Raw genomic sequence first — 22,269 nt, forward strand, 5'->3', positions numbered from 1 at the left:
CATTTGGCCAAGGGAATTAGGAGGATATGTGGCTCTGTCCATCGACCTTTTGTCAATATATATATATATATATATATATATATATAATTAATGTGTCATGCACTCTCAAAATTAAAGTATTGACTATTTTTTGGGATAAATATTAATTAATATTTAAATACATTTACATCTTTACCTCTCATAACTCTCGTTTGCAATGATCTCTTTTCCAACTAAAAAACCGTATGTTCATTACTTCCACTATTATCGTCGTCATCATTATTCTTCCTTGAGTATAATGATAATGACCATATATATATATATATATAAACTTATAAACGATTAATACCTTTGTTCTCAAGTTTATCCGAGTCTCTAATTAAGTTTTGTAAACATATTTGCATGAATTGTATTAATTTATAAGATCCGGTTCACAAGTTTTCTAAATCATTTAGGATCCGAGTGAGAATATATATTATGAACCCAAAAATAAAGATCCATAGCTAATGTTTCGGGCCGGCTACCGGATTTATACACGTTATCGGATATAGATTTGGCATCGATTCCCCATCTAATATGATGGTCAATGGATCCATGCCCAAAATTAGGTTTCGGGTTATTGGATCCATTGACACCCAGTTCAGAACGCTCACGTATTCTTTAATTCTACCCGACTTGTACCTTACTTGCTATTGGACGCAAAGGTGGAGCTTAAATGCAGTCCAATCATAAGATTGTTCGTTGACTTTAAAGACCCTTCGATCGTGCCAATAAATAAGAACCTCAAAACCCTAAATTCATATTGTTTGCGAAACCCTAATCCCGAAGAGCTCTCTTGAGGACGGTGGTGGCACTCGACCTGCCAACCCAATCTCTCTTCTGAGCTCCGGAGCGCACCCAGATGGAGATCAATCTCGGGAAACTTCCCTTTGATCTCGACTTCCACCCTTCCTCTCCTCTCGTGGCGGCCGGTCTCATCAACGGTGATCTCCATCTGTGAGTTCTATCTCTTACGCTAAAGTCCTAACTCTTATCGGTGTTGATGACAGAATCAGCTAATTTTTATTGAATCCGTAATTGAAGGTACCGTTATGTCGCCGATTCACAACCTCAAAGGTACGTTATACAAGTTTCTGCCGTGTATTTGATCCATTAGTTCTGCATTTGAGGAACCTGCTCTGATTTAGTTGTCATCTTCTTCTTATGGGTTATCAATTGATAATTTTGCATTTATCGCAAGTTTTGCTTCGGTGGCCAAAAGATTGGTTTTTTTTTTTTTTTTTGAGATGGGCAAATTTTAGTTTTTTTGGGTATTTTGTATTTTTGTAGGTTGCTGGAAGTTCACGCTCACGATGAGTCCTGTAGAGCCACACGTTTTGTCGATTCAGGGCGTGGTATTGGTTCACATCAATCTCATAGTTGTAATGCTTTAATATGTTAATTGCTTTATCATGTTGTGTTCTTCTTTCTGTGCATTTTCAGTAATCCTGACGGCTTCTCCTGATTGCTCTATTCTTGCCACGGATGTCAGAACTGGAAAAGCCATTGCTCGTTTGGAAGAAGCTCATGGGTTAGCTAAATTGGTTGGCATGAGCACCTAGTTTGGTTTTTTGCTTGTCGTGCATGTTATGAAATAATCTATTCATCTGTTGTATTGTGAATAAAGGGATGCAATTAATCGCCTTGTCAACTTAACGGAGACAACAATTGCATCTGGTGATGATGAAGGTTACATAAAGGTTCTTTGTTTTCCTCTCTTATCATTGCTTATTAACCATAGAGCATTCAATTTGTTGCACCTCATTGTATCTTCACTAATGCTTTGCATTATACACCATGTGTGGTGATAGTAAACTTTGATATGTTTCAGTATATTATTTTCTTGGTTAAATATTGTAGGGAAGTTACCAAATAATCTGATATGTTACAATTCATCTGTTATGCTAGTGAAGTTTGTGATTGTCTACAGTATGTTGTGTTGGTTGTAAACATTCAAATCTATTTGCTTAAAATTATATCTGTTTGGATAGTGACTAAAATGCTTCTTGTGGATAATATTTTTTGAAAGTTGTCTATCGTTGTGCCCCAATTTGTGGTCTCAGAATCACTGGCACACCACTATATGTTTCTTATGTTTCAATTTTCAGGTCTGGGATACCCGACAACGTGTTTGTTGCAATACATTTCATGCCCATGAAGATTATATCTCAGATATTACTTTTGTCCCTGACACTATGCAACTTCTGGGAACAAGGTAGATCATGAATTTTGATGGATATGTTAATGTATTATGATTTATTGTGTTGACTATTGTTTTCATGCGTCTTTCTTCCCTCCAGTCTCAATTCCTTCATGGTCATGTTGTTTGATATGTGGTTGAATTATCTTAAACATTTTTTTTTTGTTATTCCTTGATGGTTTAGGAGTCATGTTTTACCTAAATTGAGCTGTTGATAGGAAGCATGTCTAGCTAAGAAAACTTCTCAGTTAGCTTTATCCTTTGACTGATATTATGGAACAAAATACAATTTGAACATACTTGGATGATGGAGTCGCATAAATTCACAAGAACTATAAAAACTGTGCAAGAAGTGGTTTAATTGAATAATTCGTCTCATGATTGACCACTGAGACATGGATTGGGATTGAATGTAATAGTGGTTCATATTGGGGGGAACATAAAACGCAGAAATGTGAAAATTGAAGTATGATACTTTTCTTCTGTGGCTATAATATTGTTGTGAACTAGTCTTATGAGGAATTGTGGTGTGTTTGGGAACACATTTGTATTTTTAATATTCATTTTGCGAAAGCGGTTTGGGTGAATGTGCAGTCGTAGAATGACTTGATGAAAATCATATTGGAATGTGCATTGACGTAATTTTAGTTATGTAAAATTATATTCCAAAAGTCAATTGAATATTATATGATAAATTTACCCTTTTACTATTTTTAATATTTATTCAAAAGTGAATATATATTTGTTTACTTAAATTAATAAGCAAATAAATAAATAAAATGTTACAAAAAAATTGTATGGCCCAGATATGTAATAATAAAAACTATACTTGTATAAATGAATGTAAAATAATCTTTGAAAATAAATAAGATTCGTCCTTATAGAAACCGAGAGAAAGGGAGAGGAAATGAGAGTTAAGGTTTCTGTTATATAGTGCTAATATTATGGTTTTAGAGAATATCATAGGGTACTTTGGAAAATTTGAAAATTTTCATTAGCATCCCGAAAATGTTGAAATGCTAATTCTATCCTAAGGTGGCATCAACATTTGAGTAGTTGCAATACAGTATCCAGGCCAAATGCGATTTGAAAAAGATTTACCAAACACCAATTCATATTTGAAATGTGCATTGTTCCCTCAATGCACGTTTCAAATGTATTCCCAAACGCACCCGTAGAGATAGCCTCTTAGTCTCATCTTCTTTCACTTCTCTTATTGTTTTTTGTCTTTTTCTGCTTGAAGGACTGGCTAGTCTTAGTTCCAAGATTCACTGCCTCAAAATGTTAAGGTATTCAGTGGAAATATGGGAGGGAAAACTTTAGAACCTTGGAAAGTTTGTTCTGGTGGTAGGTTTCCAAGTATTTGTCCTGTCATGTTTTCAGAAATGGATCTTTTCTCATACAACTTTATCTGATGGTTGCACTATTGTTTTAGTAATCAATCTCAGAGTAGTGAGTTGAGAGATGTCACAGAAAATACTAATTTTACATCATTCTTGTTAGTGTTTCCATATTCTCAAGTATTTTCTGGTTGTGGTTTTGTATTTTGTTATGGTTGGTTCATTTAACTTCAATCCAAGTTTTATTTATGCTCTATTTGTGGGTGTTCTTGATATGCTATCTTTAACTTCTAACTAGATTGTTTATTGTTTTCTTTGTGGAAATTTATTATTGTCTTAATGAGATGTTACAAAAATCATTTGATTTTTTCGTTATTGCTTATGGAAACATAATCATTTTATTTTCATTCATTTCAGTGGTGATGGCACTCTATCAGTGTGCAGTCTTCAGAAAAATAAGGTTTTGTTTGTAACTTATGCAGTCTCCTCTTGAAAATATGCAAGTGTAGAATATTCTAAAATATTTTCGGGTATGTAGGCTTATTCTGAAATGTGTTATACCTTTGTTATCACCATAGATCCAATCCCAATCTGAATTTTCAGAAGATGAGTTGCTATCCTTAGTCATAATGAAGGTAACTTTTTACTGTTTTTGAATATTTCAATTTCTGTTTTAGTCTTGCATGGTGAAAAAGAACGGAGTTTGGCTTTTAGCTATATACATTTGTTTGATAATCTGCTTTTGCATGAACATGAAGATGCAGAGATATTTAGAAAAGGAAAATATTGTATCTAATCATTAAAAGAACGATGAATGCATTTCATTTTTATATAATTGTTGAAGTGATGTTAGTCATGTGTTAGAAGCAGAAAAAATGTTACTTATGTGTCTGAGTGACTGGCTGAAAACCATTACTGAACTGTCCAACAATGAATTTTCAATGTCCAACTAGCAATAAAAGCTTACTTATGTGTCACAATGTCTGATAAATTATTAGTCCATTGGATGGGAGAACCTGTTTATCACCCAACAAAACTATCGAACAATTCATTTTCTAAATTTCCAACTACTGATGTATGTGAATATTCCATTCATAGAGTTTGATGTTATCTTGGTTCCAGACTTAAAAGTTTGATTTTATCGCACATGGCGATACATGTATGTTCAATCCCACTGTTTCTTGTCCACATTTTCCCATAAATGGGATGGAAGTAATATCTGCGATATGTATGATTTTGTTTAGTTTCTGATAATGGGTATCTCATCAAGACGTAATATGTTGCATACTCTTCTATATTATGTTTTGCAGAATATGTTGCATACTCATTTATATTATGTTTTTCAGAATACAGTTTAGATGTCACAGAATATTATGATTTTCCAGAAAATAAACTTAATGAAAGATAGCTTAATCTACTAGTTTTATTCTGTGATTATGCTTCCTTCTTAACATACTGATCAATTATCAGCAAAAATGGCTGTATTTTCTCTAACAAACGCACTATTTTACTCAGAATGGTCGAAAAGTTATCTGTGGAACCCAGACAGGAACTTTGCTACTATATTCCTGGGGCCATTTCAAGGATTGCAGGTAGATCATTATTGTTGGAAAGAGTATCAATTAGTTATTCAACTAGAAAATTGAAGTGTGTTAGCAACTATACTGTTTCTACATTCTGATTTTGCCTTCAGTTGTTATTATTTTCCTTTTTAGTCTTACACATTAAATTCTCATTTCCAAAGTCTATTCATTCATTTGTAGAAAAAAATGCTAATTGAATATCTAGTATGATGTCTCTGTACTGTGAAAATGATAAATGCAGATGAGCAATGATGATTCTGGTTGATGATTGGGGTGGATATTTAATATAAAGACTAAAGAAGATAATTATTGTTGACCACATACTGATAGTAGAATCCAGAACTCATTTCTGTAGCAGTAGGGTAGCAGCAACATTGGATATGACTCCAATGAATATTCGAATCTGCTTTTACCTACACAAATTCTACAAACTGTATCTGAATGGCAACAATTATATCTACTTAACACAGACTGACACGTAAAATGATCCACATTTGTCAGACATGACATGACAAATGTTGAATTTGTTCCATGTTCATTTGCTTTTCTGGATGCTTGAGATGAACAATGTTCTTTATATAGCAAAGTTTCATCTCCTTCGTTGACTTAGGTCTAATAGAATTTTGGGGTTGGAAGCTTTTATGTCCTGAGGATGAGTCCGTGACTTCTCTTTTCCAGAAAATTCATAACAGCCTAAGAGCATTGGTATTAGGCACACAGAGAGTTGTAAAATTTGTCCAGTATTCCTTCTTAAATTGATTTATGGCCTATAATTTTATTACATAGCATGCATATCCTTATACTAATGTCATTTAATTGTTTGTATTTTGGTGGATACATTTGACAATGTACATTTCTTGTGTCATCAGTGACCGTTTCCTTGGGCATCCTATGTCCATTGATACACTGTTGAAGGTAAGGATAATGACCTTGAGTTGGAAATAGTATGAAATTTTATCTTTACCAGTTTTTACATATGAGCATATTTTTTTTAGCTTGATGAAGACACTCTGATTTCTGGATCAGAAGATGGAGTAATCAGGTCTCCGGATGAACTTTTTGAGCCTGAATCATGTAATATCAGTTTTCCAATATGAATACCTGATATTTTTTAAATTTGAAATCATGTTTTTATAGGTTGGTGGGCATTCTGCCAAATAGAATAATTCAACCACTTGCTGAACACTCAGAATACCCGATTGAGCGTCTTGGTATGCCAAATACTATTATTTCTTGTACTTGTTAATATTTGTTTAAATTAATTAAACTACTAATTAACTGACTAATTTTTCATGTTCTCATTGCAGCATTCTCAAATGATAGAAAATTTCTTGGCAGCATTTCACATGATCAAATGTTGAAGGTGAGGTCATAAGAGCATTTGACACTATTGATTAAAACCATAATTATGTAATTGTATAAAATGTTTAATCCTTTTATTGTTGTTCATTGTATTTACTGACATACATGCAGGAAAGTTGATTCAAGGTTATATTTTTCGTTGTATAGTTCATGAACTGCACTCTCGAAGTAGAAGACTCTGATAATTTGTGCCCTTTTTGTAGTTTTTTTGACAGTTCTGTTCTTCCATTATTTCTGGCAAATATTGATATGATATGCACCCATATCTTCCTTGATTACATAAACTAATTGACTCTGTACAAAAATAATTTCTGTAGCTATGGGACTTGCAAGAACTTTTGGATAACCGTCAAGGAACACCAGAGGATCAGATGGTTGAAGCTGATAGTGATGAAGAAACGATGGACATGGATGTAAAACCCCACAAATCCTCTAAAGGTGTGGTTGCGTTTGCATTTTGTCGGTTAAATTAAAGTTCATTTTTGACCTTACCTCTATTACCTGCATTAAAAATGAAAATTGTTTACCTTCACAAGTCCAGTTATTAATTATTGGCTTTGTATGGATCAATGTGTTGAGCAAGGTGTCATGCTTTTTGCAATTGGGTTCTGATCTTGTCATCATTGTGATAGTTCTTCCTGGTTGCTCAAATAAGCTATATCATCCTGAATTACCGAAAGAGGTACATTTTCATGCTTATTAAATCCACATCGTTTAATTCTTGACAGGTACAAGGAGAAAGAAATTGGACAAGGGCAAATCGTCAAATACTTCTGCTGCAGATTTTTTTGCAGACTTGTAGGCTTTGACAGGATTTTCTGGCTCAAGGGGAACATTTTGCAATTGACATCCAAGAGATCGAGACGTTTTAGTGCAGCAGAGGTGAAAATTACACAACATCCAAAAGAACTGTTGTGGCATTATTAGCACAACAAAGAGTGGAACGTTTTGTTCATTGGTTGCTTTACTCCATTATTTGTCTCTGGAGAGTGTAATTGATTTCAGATTGCAGAACATTTGTATCTAATGCATGAAGCAACAGGGAAGTGTTTTGACATGTATTGATCCTTTGTTTGTGTATGACCATCAACCCAGTTGCTATTTTGATTGATCTAGACCAAATGTTCCTTAAATTTTCTTGTTGAATTTACTGTTAAAAGGCAGAACACAATCAAATTTTGTGTGTATATATATATACACACACGAGGAGAAGAGGAGCTGCTGCTGGGCGATGGTGCTGTGACCGTTGCGAAGGTTCCTGAAGGCTGCTCTGACGGGAGAGGATTTGATCGGGGGCAGCAATCACCAGCTGTTCTGCGCGTAGCCCTCTGTTCTTCTTCTCTGTGGCACAGAGGAGAGGGTTCGATTGGGAGCAAAGACGGTGGTTGGGCTCGGTGGCTGCAAAGCTGGTGCTGTGATCGCACCTCAACAGCGAGTGCGTTGTGCTGCTTGCGTCCCGTGCAGGGGTGACCTCGGCTCTCCCAATGTTGTAGGGACATGGCTACCTCTCCCTAGGGTAGCGATGGTCTCTGGGGTTGGTGATGGTGGCAGTAGGGCAGATCCGACGGCGAGGCTCTTTATCCTTACCTCTCAAGTTGCTCCTCCACGAAGTAGCATAGAGGCAGGTTGTGATCGCAGCCTCCTTCTCTGATTTCTAGCAACCCTCGATCTTGGACTAGCCTTTTCAAGACTCCGGTTGGAAATCCGGATCTTAGCTTAGATTTCTTTGCTCCAGACGTCTAGGTTGCTCAGAAGATTGATGTGTAGAAGACTACTGATTGAGACTTGGTCCAAGGCACTTGTTGGTTATGCGATTGGTCTCAAGATATCCTATTTCCCACTATTCTCATTCATCAAGACTAGATAGGAAATATCAACATTTGATCTTCATATACTAGAGAATGGTTTTTTTGTTTGTAAGCTTTACTCTGAAGAAGATTTACAATGGATCCTTGAAGGGTTTTGGATTATTCACGACCATCCAATGATTCTACGACACTGGTCCCCTGATGTCCATTTGGAGTTAGCCTATAGTTTATTCCCTTATGGGTATCCTTTCATGGTCTTCCTCTATATCTTTAGAGTCTATGTATTATTGCAAAGTTATGTAGCACTTTGGGACAGCCACTATATATCGACAAGGCAACAGTTGCACAAACGAGATTAGCATTTGCACGAGCATGTGTAATGGTTTCTTCCGATGGTGATATTTCAAATGAAGTTTTTTATCGTGATCTTGATGGGAACACCCGTAAGGTGCATGTCTCATATTCCTGGAAGTCATAGTGATATAAGATTTGCTTATCTTTCAGTCATGCAAATGGAGCTTATCAGCAAACTCAAAAATAGATCACTCAGGTCTACCGACCACGTCAGGTGCCTTAGCATGGAGTTAATATTGAACAAAGTGAGTCTCTGTTAATGGTAGGAGCGTAGGTGGTCGCGAAGATGAGTGAGCATTTAGACTCATAACGGCAACACCGCGAACACAAGGACAAGTCAGAAACATCATCTCTTCCTATTATGTTGAAGTCTTCTACAACAGTGGTTTCTCATGGTACTCGCATCCCAACAACCTCACCTCTAAGATCTACTCTTCAAGCCAACGAAGATGTGTCTCAACAAACTTATGCCCCAACAAGCCTTACCAACCAGGATATTATGCCTCAACAAATCCATTACATTTTAACATACCCTGTCAACTAAGACTTCTTGGCTCAAAGTATTTTAAAGTTTAAACATTTGTAAGCTGTAAATAAAATAGATAAATATAGGAATAAAGGCTTAAAAGGTAAGGATATTATGCAGGAAGAAAATGTAAAATCTAAGGATAAGAAAAAGGATGGTACTATCCTTCCTTCTACCTAGGAAGAATTCCTTACTTTCTTTCTGACATTTTTTCATTTTGATGAAGATAATTTGTTGGAATGTTTGTGGACTTAATAAGCCTGAAAAATGTTAGGAGCTCAATAGAATAATCAGGTCTGCTGCTTATAATATTATTATTCTTGTGAAAACAAAAATTAAATCATCTCATGTTTGTGCTCAAAAAAATTTAATATAGCCGAAGGCAGAACTTTTTACCAATGATTCTTGTGACACTTATAGTAGAATATGGGTCTTATGGCATCCCAATTTTATTAGTGCTCATTTCTACTATTGAATAATTCATCCACCTTAAGGCATAGACAAAAAGAATGGCTATCAATTTCATTACTAGTATATATGCTTCAAACAGTATGCATGAAAGAAATATTCTGACTGATTTGATTAGCATTGTAAATAGTTATCTTATAATGCCTTAGATTGTTTTTAGTGACTTTAATACTCTTCGATACACAAATGAAAAAGTGAGACAAATGAAAAAGTGAGGGATAAACCACTTTTAGAAAGTCGATTTCAAAGTTTTAATGATTATATAAATATTATTGTAATTAAGTGATATAGAATATGTAGTGGATTGGCTTTCATGTAATCAAGGTGTTGTCTAAAGGAAAATAATAGCTCGACTTGACAGGTGTCCGATTAATCAAGAATGGTTAACAGTTTACTCTGATTTACATCTTGAGTATGGTGCTCCATTGTTTTCCTATCACTCTTTAATATATATATATATATATATATATATATATATATATATATATATATACAAAACAACACCGAGAGATAAGAAACCTTTTAGATTCTTTAACATGTGGAGTACTCATCCTTAGTTCTTGGAGTACTCATCCTTAGATCAACTTGAAATATTAATGTGCATGGTTCTTCCCCTTATATCTTATGCCAAAAGCTGAAAGCATGTAAAGCAACACTTAAAGAGTGAAATACAAACATCTTTAATAATATTACCACCCAAGTCTAATTATATAAAAAGGAGCTAATGGCAGTGTAATATAAGCTACATCTTTAGCCCCTCGATGAGAATCTTATCTGCAAATAGGTAGAAGCCAAAGATAACTTCATACAAGCCTTAAAGCAGGAGAAAAGTTTTATTAAACAAATGTCTCGATAGCATTAGCTTACTCTAAGGGATTCTAATACTAAATTTTTATATGCCTCTATTGCTACTAGAAGGGTCATTAATTACATCAAGAAAAGTAAAGACAAAGATAGTAATATTATTAAGAATTTGGATAAGGTTCAAGTACACACTGAGTAATTTTTTTTATTTCTTACTCAATCAAGAGGAGCAGCCTAATAATATTCATATAGAGCCTACTAGAAAGCTTGATTCGGATGTCATCTCAATCCTCAATGCCCTAATTATAGATAAAGAAATTGTAAGAGTTGTCTTTAAGTCACCAAAGTACAAAAGCCCTAGTTTGGATGGATTTTCAACTGAATTTTACCAAATTGCATGGTCTTTCGTTAGTAATGATGTTATTAAAGCTTATTAATATTTTTTCTCTTTAGGCTGTATTTTTAAAGAGATAAATTATACTTTTATTTCTTTAATTCTTAAGAATGCAGGGGCTGACTCACTAGAGAACTATCGACCCATTTCATTATGTAACTTTATTTTTAAGATCATCTCTAAGGTACTGACAGATAGCAAAAGCTTATGCACAAGATCATTAGTCCTAATCAAGCTACTTTCATTAAAGGGATAAGTATACATCAGAATGTTCTTCTGGTTAATGATTTGATCAAGGATCTGTATTAAAAAACAAGAGAAATAGAAATCTATTTTAAAGCTAATTTACGAAAAGCTTTTGATTCAGTTAATATATACTTTATCTACAAGATGCTCCTCGGTATGAACTTCCCTTAACAATGAGTTAATTAGATTGAAACTTTAAATTTATTTATTCTCTTCAATGGTTCACCTATTGTCTTTTTTGGGAGCATGAATAACATCCGACAAGGAGATCCACTTTCTTCTTATCTTTTTACAATTGTAATGGAAGGACTCAATTGTACGTTGGATGAGGCAGTCTTTGATGGCAGCATTAAGGTACCCCATGCTGACTCTTTTCATATATTACACATAACTTTTATAGATGATCTTCTTATCTTTCTCCAGAATGATTCTACTTTAGTAAGGAATCTAGCTACTATTATGAAAGGCTTTGGTATAGTTTCTAGCCTTCAACTAAATTATGCAAAAAGTAAAGTATATATGGGTCCTTGCATTGAATATAAAGATTTTATTGCACAAACTCTAGGGGTTAGTGAGAGAATTTTGTTAGTTCCTTATTTGGGTCTGCCACTTATATCCATTGGCATTCACAAAACCCATTGCCAGCATATCCTGTAAAAAATAAATAATAAAATTTTCTCCTAGAAAAATAGACTTCTTTCGAAAGCAACGACTTGAACTCATCTAATCTATATTGTACTCTTATTCTATTTATTAGTCTAATACATTTCTTTTGCCTGTTGGACTTTTTTAGGATATTGAACGACTATTTATGAACTTCTTCTAGAATGACATAGATGGTAGTGCAATACATATGATAATTTAGAACAACATTTGCAAACTGAAAGATAAAGGGGCCTAAATATGAGAAATATTAAAGATTAGAATAAAGCTTATTTGTTATAGAAATTATGAGACCTTTTGTAAAATAATTATTCCTTATGGTCACGATAGGTTTCTACTAGGTATCTATCCAAGGAATCAATCTAAGAAATTTCAACAAAAATATATCATTCTACGAAAGGAATTTTGAAGGTAAAGAATTGGCTAATCCAACATATTTGCTATGCAATCTCTTTTGGGACATATGTGGTATGATCCTTAGATGAATAGGAAAAGTATACTCCAATTATATGGTGATAGAGTATGAAGATCTCTTAGGGCTCCCAAAGATTAAAAGGTTTATGAGTTCATTGCTAATGACACTTGGTGTCTTCCCAATTCTACTTCTCTTAAAATGTTATCACTTTGGTCGATTATTACAACTATTCCAATCAGAAACAACTCATCAGATATGTTTATTTGACTTTATGATAATGATAAATTTAGTGCTATATTAGCATGGAATCAAATCAGGCAAAAGAACAATAAGTGGATCCCAAGCAGTTAGATATGGGATAGACCGAGCTCACAGAGACATTCTTTATGCATATTGCAGGCTCTTCTTGCCAAACTACTTATAGTAGACAATATAAAGAGAAGAGGTATTTATCTTGTCAACCGATACTCTCTTTGTATGCAATAGGAAACAAGTGTTGACCACCTCAATTTTGTATGTGATTATACTAATTAGATATGGAAAGAGATTTTGAAGCGATTTGAACTTAATAAGCTACCACAACCAAACTTGCATCAAGAACTAGGAAAGCTCATGCAAAACTTCTCAGGAAAAGAACCTCTTCCATAACTGGCAAAGATTACCTTCAGATGTGCTATTTGGTAGATTTGGAAGGAAAGGTATAGTATAATCTTTGAGCGTCGAAACACAAACAATGTTCAACTTCTGATAGAGATTCTTAAAAACTCAAGATCATGTATGAAGCAAGATTTGAAATTGGAGCACTTAACACGAAGAGAGAGAGATTTTTATCGAATTCAATTTTACTATTAGTTAATGATCTCGGGAATAATGTTGAAGAACTCTATGTATTTCGTAGTTATCTACTTTAATATTGTGATGTACCCAGTAGTTTAGACATGGCAGAACATTACATTTTATTTGTTGACTATAGTAAGAAGTCATAGTCTATGATATATATAGTCATAACTATCTTTTTGTTTGACTATTGTTGGAAGATGAGTCTGGTGGTGGAGTACGACCATTCCACTTTTTTGAGATATGGTACACTCTCCTAAACTACTCTAAGAAATATCAGACTTTAATCTATGACTTGTATAAACAAAGCTATTTTGTATAGACTTCATACTTAATCCAATTATTTTTACTTACCAATATATATATATATATATATATATAATTTATTTCAGTTATATACTACTTAACAGATTAAAGCTAACAGATGATGGATTTTTTTTTTCACCCTAAGAAATATGGTTTTGTCTACAGCAAATGCAAAAATCAGTTTTAGCATCATATTTGTGCATATGTATGATTGGATTTAAGGGAAAACTGAATTATATTGTTTTGGATCAAAGTCCAATTAGAAAAATAGCTCTAGTACAAAGATTTTAGTGCATAATCTGATTGTATATCATATAAACATCAGAATAAATGATATATACACTGGATCGATAGTGCCTCCTTTTTTATGTCTTTTTCCTAGTATGATTTGGTTTAATAAATCTTAAGTCGATTCAAATAATTTCAAACAAACTACAAGAGTTTTAGTTATATAACTTTAAAAATTATGAAAAATACAAACTTAAGAAATAAAATTTAATTGAAAATGTTTAAAAAATAAATTTATTTAAATTACATATCAATATAAATTTAATATATTTACATTTCTAGATATTTAATATAATGTTTTAGTACAATATATCAATATATAATATTTAATGGAACAAAAAATATAATGACTTGGAACGTACTTTTATTTTACTTCCAAAATATATTTCTTTTTTTAAATATTCAACAAAATTTTAGTTCTTAATTTTTAACTATTAATTTGATTCCATTTAATTCATCGAACCCATTCTTAATGCATTGAACGAGACAGAAAAAAAGAAAACCGATGTAAAAATAGGGGAGAAAAGAGAAAAACTGAGGTATTTTTACGACTGTAAAAAGTACGGACAATATTTACGGAAAAAACAAAAAAATTATGGTTTTTTTTTCTGAAAATTCGCCCTAATAGGATTGGGAATAAATAAGAGAGATAAATAAACCAGTTCAGTCCAGATTAAGTCATTCTTGAATACTCGGTCTTTAATCGAGTTCGGATCCCGTACCCGTTTCATTCCCATAGTCTTCTTTAATATCCGTGCGAGGCGTATCGAAGCGTGCGTACGAGCGAGAGGTCTTAATACTAAGATAGTTAATCGGGTTCGGATCCAGTACCCGTTTCATTGCCATAATCTTTAATATCCGTGCAAGGTGTATCGAAGCGTGCGTCCGAGCGAGAGGTCGCGCGCCCGAAACGCTACATAGAGCTTATAACGTTTTATATCTCAGAAAAAGGGGGAAGAGGGAGAGCAGGTGATGGGCGACGAGAGGTCGCCGAGCCCGATGGCGAGCAGGGAGAAGGATCGCGAGCTGCTCATCCCCATGGCAGACGGAACCGCCGACGCCGACCACCCCGACGCCAAGGCCTCCTCCTCGTCAGCCTCCGCTCGCACCCACAGCTCTGGTCGAGAGGTCGCCACCCAAGCCCCCTTTCCATCGATCTGATCGGATTCCCGTTCAGTTTGGTATTCTTAGCACGAATTCCTGTTTTCGATGATGGTTTCTAGAGTTTCGCCAGGTCTGATTTGTCGCGTTGGTTGTGGTGTTAGGGTTTGTTTCTCATTTGCCTTCTCGGAATTCTTTGGTTAGAATTTGTTGGCCCGAGAGCATACAAGGATGCCCCTTTGGTTTCATGAGGTTGATTAGGTTCATATGGGAAGCCAGTCGAACTTGTCCCTGCCATTTCTTCAGTGAAATCTGTTGATTGCACGCTCGTGTGTGTAAATAGTAGCTGAAGCTATCGAAGCATATGTGATGAGGTACACAATCCTCGGATGTCTTGTAGTCTCAACATAGAAGGGAGTGATTGTCTTATCTTACGCCTCGAGGTTCAAGAGCCTATATTGATGCTTTTGATTAGAGTTATATTGCCAAATATCTGTTCCTGTTCCTATCGTAATTAGCACCAGCAAATTGCACGTTAATATGTCTAATATATTTTATTGCCTCTATTTTGACTTATTATAAGCTGCCACTAATGACACCCCAATTTAGTTCCACATCAGGAGTGAGAAAATAATTAAATTGATCTATAAGAATGTGTTCTATTATTAAAAAGATCATTGGAAGTAAGAAAAATACATAAATTGGTCTCTAGGGGTTTGATGAGTGCATGACTGTAAACCTAACCTTAAGCATCTTATTGAGATGACCGATGAGTGTATTGGGTTAGTCTCAATAAGTTGATGAGTTGGTTTTCCTCGAGTCGGATTGTGAGAGGAGCAACTTGTTGGCCTTGTTTGAAAGAAATTTATTCTCATAAAACATCTGCCAGGATTTGTATTACTTCTATGCTGTTTAATACTGTCATTGTGAAAAACTTACTTTTATTGTTCCACTTCTACATGTAGGCTTTTTATAAAGTGATCCGCAGTTGGGCCTCAAAGAAATTTATGACAGGATGGTAAGCTTCTCCCTTATCATTCTAAGTTCTTCCCCATTTGTAGCACTAAATGTATCACTTTATGCTGTGCTTCTTCCTTGTTCCATATCCTAACTTCATATTTTAACTTTCCATGAGTGTTCTTTTGTTTGAGCTGCTGGAAACTTCCACTGGTTTGAATGATGCTGAATTATTCTGATTAAACCTCTTTGGACAAGCAGGTGTTCTGAATCCTTCATAGAGTTGCTCATTGGACATGAAAGTGAAATTTCCTTATCTTTTTGTGTATATTCTGAACCAAATGCATTTTTCACTGTTATTAAATTGGGTTCCTATGATGCTGTTTTTTTCTTGCTTCTGTATTTAGGACAAATGCATTATATGATGAAGCATACTTGAAACATGTTCCAGGCCAGACTCTAGTAGATTCCAGTGGAACTTTGTTTATACTGATACTATAAGAATGCCAATTTTTTCTTATTGTTAGTGTCTATGGTGTGGATGAAGTTCTAGTTGGAATCAAATGCATCTTTCAACCTTTCATTTTAAATATTTTCTAAATCTTAAATGAAATTGGTCATTTAATTTTCTATTTGATAGCTAAAGGGTGCATGTTATTTCTATAGCTGTCTCTTTACACCAGTCAATAATTTGGACTATATTGTACCTTGATCCTTAGGCTGACCTGAATGAAATCTTAGTTCCTGAACTACAACTGTTATCTTTTGCAGTGTCATCCTATTTCCAATTGCAATCACCTTCTATATCACCTGGTGGTTCATTCATTTCGTTGATGGGTTCTTTTCTCCAATCTATGCTGGACTTGGGATAAACATATTTGGTATGAAATTTGATGTTTATCAAATATTATTTTTTGTATTTTTGTCAAATAAAGAAAATATCTGTCAGCAGATGTCATGGATAGACTAGTACACCATTGTTGATTTTTCTTTTCGTTGTTGTTTTCTCCTCAAGTTGATCTTGCCTTGTCTCTACTATGAAATATTTAAAGTTATATATTGTCTAGTTCTCATTCCGTATCTATTGAACTCAGGGTTTAGTAAGTTGGAAAACACTTTGTTCTTAATACTCATAGTCAGCCAACATTTGGAACACCCTAAGATAAAAAGTGTTTCTTATGTTTTAACTCCCATGCTTATTGTCTATCGGTTGAAGTGGATTTTTGAATTTTCTTTTCCCCTATAGGACTTGGCTTTGTGACTTCAATTACATTTATATTCTTGGTTGGAGTGTTAATGTCATCTTGGCTGGGGGCATCCGTACTTGGCCTTGGTGAGTGGTTTATCAAGCGAATGCCATTTGTTCGGCATATCTACAATGCCTCAAAGCAAATAAGTTCTGCTGTATCACCTGGTAAATTTTCTTTATGTCTTCTCGTAGTTCTTTTATTACATGTTTATGCATGCGTTAATTATCTTCTCAAACGACAGACCAGAACAAACAAGCATTTAAGGAAGTGGCTATTATCAGGCATCCTCGGGTTGGTGAATATGCCTTTGGATTTATCACTTCAACTGTCGTTCTTCAGGTCAATAACAACTACCATTTTTTATATTGTTTTGTCTTTCTTTGTAAAATAGTTCATCCACACATTTATTTGGTGCACGTTTTCGCTCATGTACATGTGTTGTGTTGAATATGCAAAAATTGGTATATGAAATGATACCAATAAAGTCTTGGCCCCTAATTGATGTGTTTGAAATGATATGATACTATGAGTTCTTTTCTTTAGAAGTATATCCAGAAAATTGGAAACTTTTGGTGTTTGGTTTTCAAAATAAACTCTATGAGATAGGAATTCAAGGATATGATTTTATGGAATAGGAATTCAAGGATATGATTTTCTATGAGAGATAAACTCTTCACTGGTCCCTAGTGATGTCTGACCTATAGTTTGATGTGTTAGTTGAATCCAACAATTGTACATTTGATCCATATTGATGTCAAGGCCAATCTGATTTCAGTCAATTTCTCAATCATATTGTTAGATATGGGTTGGAATTGGCCAGAACAGATTGAAGTCAGCTAGAATTGATTGATCTTTTTGACCAATTCTAGCCAATTTCTAAGCACGAAGGAGAGGAAAATGAATAAGCACGAAGCAAAGAAAAGACAAAAGATTCTTGTGATGACGTAAAATAGAAAAGGAGATGCATATTGCTATCTTCGCTTTTAATAATTGGTGCAACCATCACATTCCATGTTTTCTATCCATATTTACATGAGACAGAGAAAATAACAAAGGGGGAGATGATAGAGATAAATCTTCATAACTTCTTGAAAGTAGGAATGCGATTGTAGATAAGCTAACTGTCATAGAATTTTCTTTAATTCCAAATCTTGTGGACACTCTTTAAATCAAGCCCATTCCTTAATTTGTCTTTGCATCACCATCACCCAAAGGAACACTGGAGTCATGGTGATGATGCTATTGCTATCTTCATAATCACACATGTTGATAGGTTTAAAGTCATTATCACAATATACTCTTTATTATATTTTATTGTCATCATATTTGTTGGACAAGATTTGTGAGAACTTAAATGAGATTTTGGTGGGGTTATTAAAAAGAATATGGAAATTTCTTTTCTGGTGTTCCCAAATGATATATATACTGAATCAGGGAAGATGTATTGCTTAACACTATGATCTGTTTTTGTACTGAACGTGTAGTTTTGGCAAGTTGCATGTAATAGTCTGTTTGAAGCATCTTGTGAAATTCTACTTGATAATTATTTATCATCTTCCATCATGATATCCCCTTCCAATAATTGGTCATTTGGGACTATGAATAAATGCCATCACTTAGTTCCTTCCATTATGCAACAGAGTTACAATGGTGAAGAGGAACTTTGCTGCGTCTATGTTCCAACAAACCATCTGTACATTGGTGATGTTTTCCTTGTTAACTCCAATGATGTCATAAGGCCAAATCTCTCTGTCCGTGAAGGAATTGGTAAGCTACGATCCTACTTTTCCTGCTTGAAGTTTCCTTCCACCATATCATTATATAAGACTGCAACTCTGGAAAGCTCTGGTAGTGATTTATCAGCTTGTCCATTTTAATCCTGAATCCATGTTTAAATGCAGAAATCGTCGTCTCAGGTGGCATGTCAATGCCGCAAATTATCACGACACTGCATCAATGTTGAGTACTTAATGGGGATCTAGAGCTAGCAGAATCTGATACCAATATGTTGCTTCTTGAGTTTACCTTAGTTGGAGCTCAGGGGGCACTTTTTTTTTTTTTTTTTTTTATAACTTTTTTAGGTTTTTAAATCTTACTTATCTTTCCGTCTTACAATTGCCGAAATGATTCTAATATACCCGAGGAAACAATGTATTGTAAATTGCAATCCAGCTCCCAAGTCACATCCGCACGGTTGGATAGTTTGCCTAGTTCAGTAATATGAATCTTTCCATCGATATCACTCTCCGATCGTGCCTATGCTTTGACTACCGTCAGCTGTTCTTCAGGTGATACAAAATGTTGATAGTTCTCTCTGCTCTCTTTCTGTATTTATAGACTGCTATTTTTCCATTCGTTTGTAAGTAACAGTTTTGCTCGTGCATTGATCCAAGCACTTGTTGCCCGCTCCGGATCTCCCTTACCTCTGTGGATGCTGTTGATCCCACCCACGCTGTTGGCCTCCCAAGTCTTCCTTAGCTGGGTTGTAAAGGAAGTCGAAGGCGGTAAGGGATCGATCCTAACGGGGTCAAAGAGTAGGCGGAGAGAAAGAGGGAGGCAAAGAATGCCATGGTGAGGCGACAACGAAATCGAAAGGGGTCGGAGGTGGTGGAGGAATTTGGAAGCGATCAAACGGGTCATCCCGTGATGAGATCATGGGAAAATTAAAATCGTCAACGGAGGAGAGGAAGACAAAATGCCGAAAGGCGGTGGAGGAGAGGGATAAAGGGGTCATCCCGTGAAGGGATTTGGAAGTCAAAATCATCAACAGAGGAGAGGAAAACAAGAGGATCGAGTTTCTTACAAATTGATATCTCAGATCTGTGAAAACTAGGTGGTCTATGAAAAGCAGCAGCCTGCGCCGGCAGCGGCGTGGCAAGCACTGCACGCACAAAGGCGACGGCAAAGCAGATCTAATTTATGGACAAAATTATAGTTTTGTACTAGGGTTTTCCTTTGATCAAATTATAACTTTACCCTTCTATATTTTATTAATATCGTTTAATTCTTTTTACATATTTATGGTTTTGTCCTTGATGCTTGATTTTATCAAATTATAGTTCTGCCCTTACAAATCTCATAATTCCAGTTTATATCCTATCAAATATTTACGGTTTTATTCTTATGAAATTGAGAATTCTAATTTATATTCTCAATTATAAATTTGATAAATATAATTTATTATAATTATGATTGAATTTAATCATGATAATATTTTAATTATTTGATTAGATTTAATTTTTGATTAAAAAAATTATAAATTATGATTTATTTTTATAGTTTTCTCATATGAATTATTTATTATATTTTTATTATATGGTATATAAAATTCAATTATTGTTCTTGGATATTCATTTGATTATTCATATGTATATTTTTGAAATTATGAAATAATATTTATATTTCACATAAAGACACTTCTTAATTTATATATTATCATGATTATAGTTATCTTAATTTATATATTATTGAACTGCTTCAACATAAATCAAGATAAATAAATTTATGAATATTATTTATAATTTATCTTCATAAGTTGTATCTAACTAATAGCTATCAAAGTAGCCTAAGATTGTAGGCTTATGAGATGTGAATTACAATAAATGTCTTATCATTTATATAACATTTTAGATTATATTTTATATTTTTGTATTAGTCCTACAGCTACCAAAGTGACCTAGACCAATAATTTATAAAATACATTATGAAATTAGTCCTAAATGATATTAAATAAAATAATATTCACAGCATGAATCAAGATAAAAAAATTTAGTTAATATTATTTATAATTTATCTTCCTAAGTTTTATCTGACAAATAGCTACCAAAGTAGTCTGAGATGATAGACTTATGGGATATGAATTATAATAAAGTTCTTATCATTTATGAGATATTTTAGACTATATTTTATCTTTTTGTATTGGTATTGTAGCCACAAAAGTGACCTGGACCAATAATCTATAAAATACATTATGGAATTGATCCTAAATAATATTAAATAAAATAATATTCATGATGACATATATAATTAGGAGATTTAGATAATCCCAAAGGAGAATCTATTTCAAATAGTTATATGATGGGGTAGGATGATATTGTTTTGAATATCCTTACAATTTATAATTATATACCCAAATATAATAATACTATTCCACAAGGATGGTATTAGTCCTCCATAAATGATCTTGAGTGAACACTAGATATGTCAATATTTCATCAAAACGTGAAATATAGATGATATCAATAGTTCATCATGTTTTAGAAACTGAAAGCATTAATGTTCTATTATTACAATGATATTTCCTTCATTGTATTTTTATAAAAAATTTTATATTTTTTGAAATAAATGGCTTGAGCATATGTAAGTTGTATTGAGTGAATGAGACCTTGATCAAATTAATTAAACAAAATATAAACCTAATTACTGAAAGTTATATAGAATAAATAATTGAGGTGACTAATCAGGAAAGGTATGAAAGACTCAATTTTATGATACTTAGACTTCAGTATAGTTTACAACTAGCGCATGAGAATATCAAAGGATCAATTTAAATTTTCTGATAAGTAATTAGTTGACACCTTAAAATGATAGTATTTGAGGAATTCAAGATTATGTCCTCAACATAATTGATAAAGTTGTAAGCTCGAGACTCGTAATATTTTGAGTACTCTTGAGAGAGTAGGTAACACTAAAAATAAGGATGAAGTGTAAGTCGCCTGAGTTTATAATTACTATATAAACTCATAAAAGAATATCTTCACAATAAAATGTTACTTCTGTAGCAGAGAAAGTTATGTGAAAAAGAAAAAAAAAACTATAAGATTTGAAAAGGTATAAATATAACTTTTATATGATTCAAATCAAATATTACATAAATTATTTTTTTAATACTTGATGGACTAATTTGATGCTTCAACATATGTTACCAATAATAGATATTCATTATGGGGGATAAAACCAAAAGAGAATAAGATATTCATTATTATAGGAAATCATCTTAAAGTGATAGTGATATTAGTTTGTATTTATCACATATATATCTTTAATTCAATTTGATAAATCTTGAGAATCCATGTTGTGTTCTTATAATTATGAGAATTTGGGTTCTTTACGTAGAATTATTAGAATATCATTTCCCTTTTTGGTGATTGTAAACTTACTGTGATTCAATAAAATTAACCTTTGAATTTTATATAATAGGCTATATAGAATTAATATGAATCTTAAGTTTACAATGATCCTATAATTAAATATTAAAATGAAATGTAGTTTTATAAACTCCTTAAGATCATGCTTATATCTATGGGTCACTCTATTCCTTCGTCTCATTAAAGAGAAACATTTTATCAC

General features: G+C 33.6%; 2 protein-coding genes across 2 annotated transcripts; both read left to right on the forward strand.

Annotated features, from left to right (window-relative positions):
* The first annotated feature begins 771 nt into the window (after nt 1-771).
* Nucleotides 772-7,618, forward strand: LOC135641841 (WD repeat-containing protein 55-like). Its single transcript, XM_065157604.1, has 15 exons — nt 772-975; nt 1,063-1,095; nt 1,309-1,373; nt 1,462-1,549; nt 1,646-1,718; nt 2,127-2,233; nt 3,976-4,018; nt 4,137-4,193; nt 5,074-5,150; nt 6,011-6,056; nt 6,137-6,183; nt 6,279-6,352; nt 6,449-6,504; nt 6,821-6,941; nt 7,232-7,618. Exons 1-15 carry the CDS (start codon nt 881-883, stop codon nt 7,303-7,305), a joined length of 1,056 nt encoding a protein of 351 aa, XP_065013676.1. The 5' UTR covers nt 772-880; the 3' UTR covers nt 7,306-7,618.
* Nucleotides 7,619-14,499: 6,881 nt separating this feature from the next.
* Nucleotides 14,500-19,157, forward strand: LOC135639727 (protein CONTINUOUS VASCULAR RING 1-like). The gene is made up of 7 exons (XM_065153600.1): nt 14,500-14,740; nt 15,679-15,731; nt 16,442-16,551; nt 16,917-17,084; nt 17,162-17,259; nt 18,561-18,687; nt 18,822-19,157. Exons 1-7 carry the CDS (start codon nt 14,585-14,587, stop codon nt 18,881-18,883), a joined length of 774 nt encoding a protein of 257 aa, XP_065009672.1. The 5' UTR covers nt 14,500-14,584; the 3' UTR covers nt 18,884-19,157.
* The last annotated feature ends 3,112 nt before the right edge of the window (nt 19,158-22,269 follow it).

The sequence above is a fragment of the Musa acuminata genome, chromosome BXJ3-6, assembly GCF_036884655.1.
Source record: "Musa acuminata AAA Group cultivar baxijiao chromosome BXJ3-6, Cavendish_Baxijiao_AAA, whole genome shotgun sequence".
Lineage (NCBI taxonomy): Eukaryota > Viridiplantae > Streptophyta > Magnoliopsida > Zingiberales > Musaceae > Musa > Musa acuminata.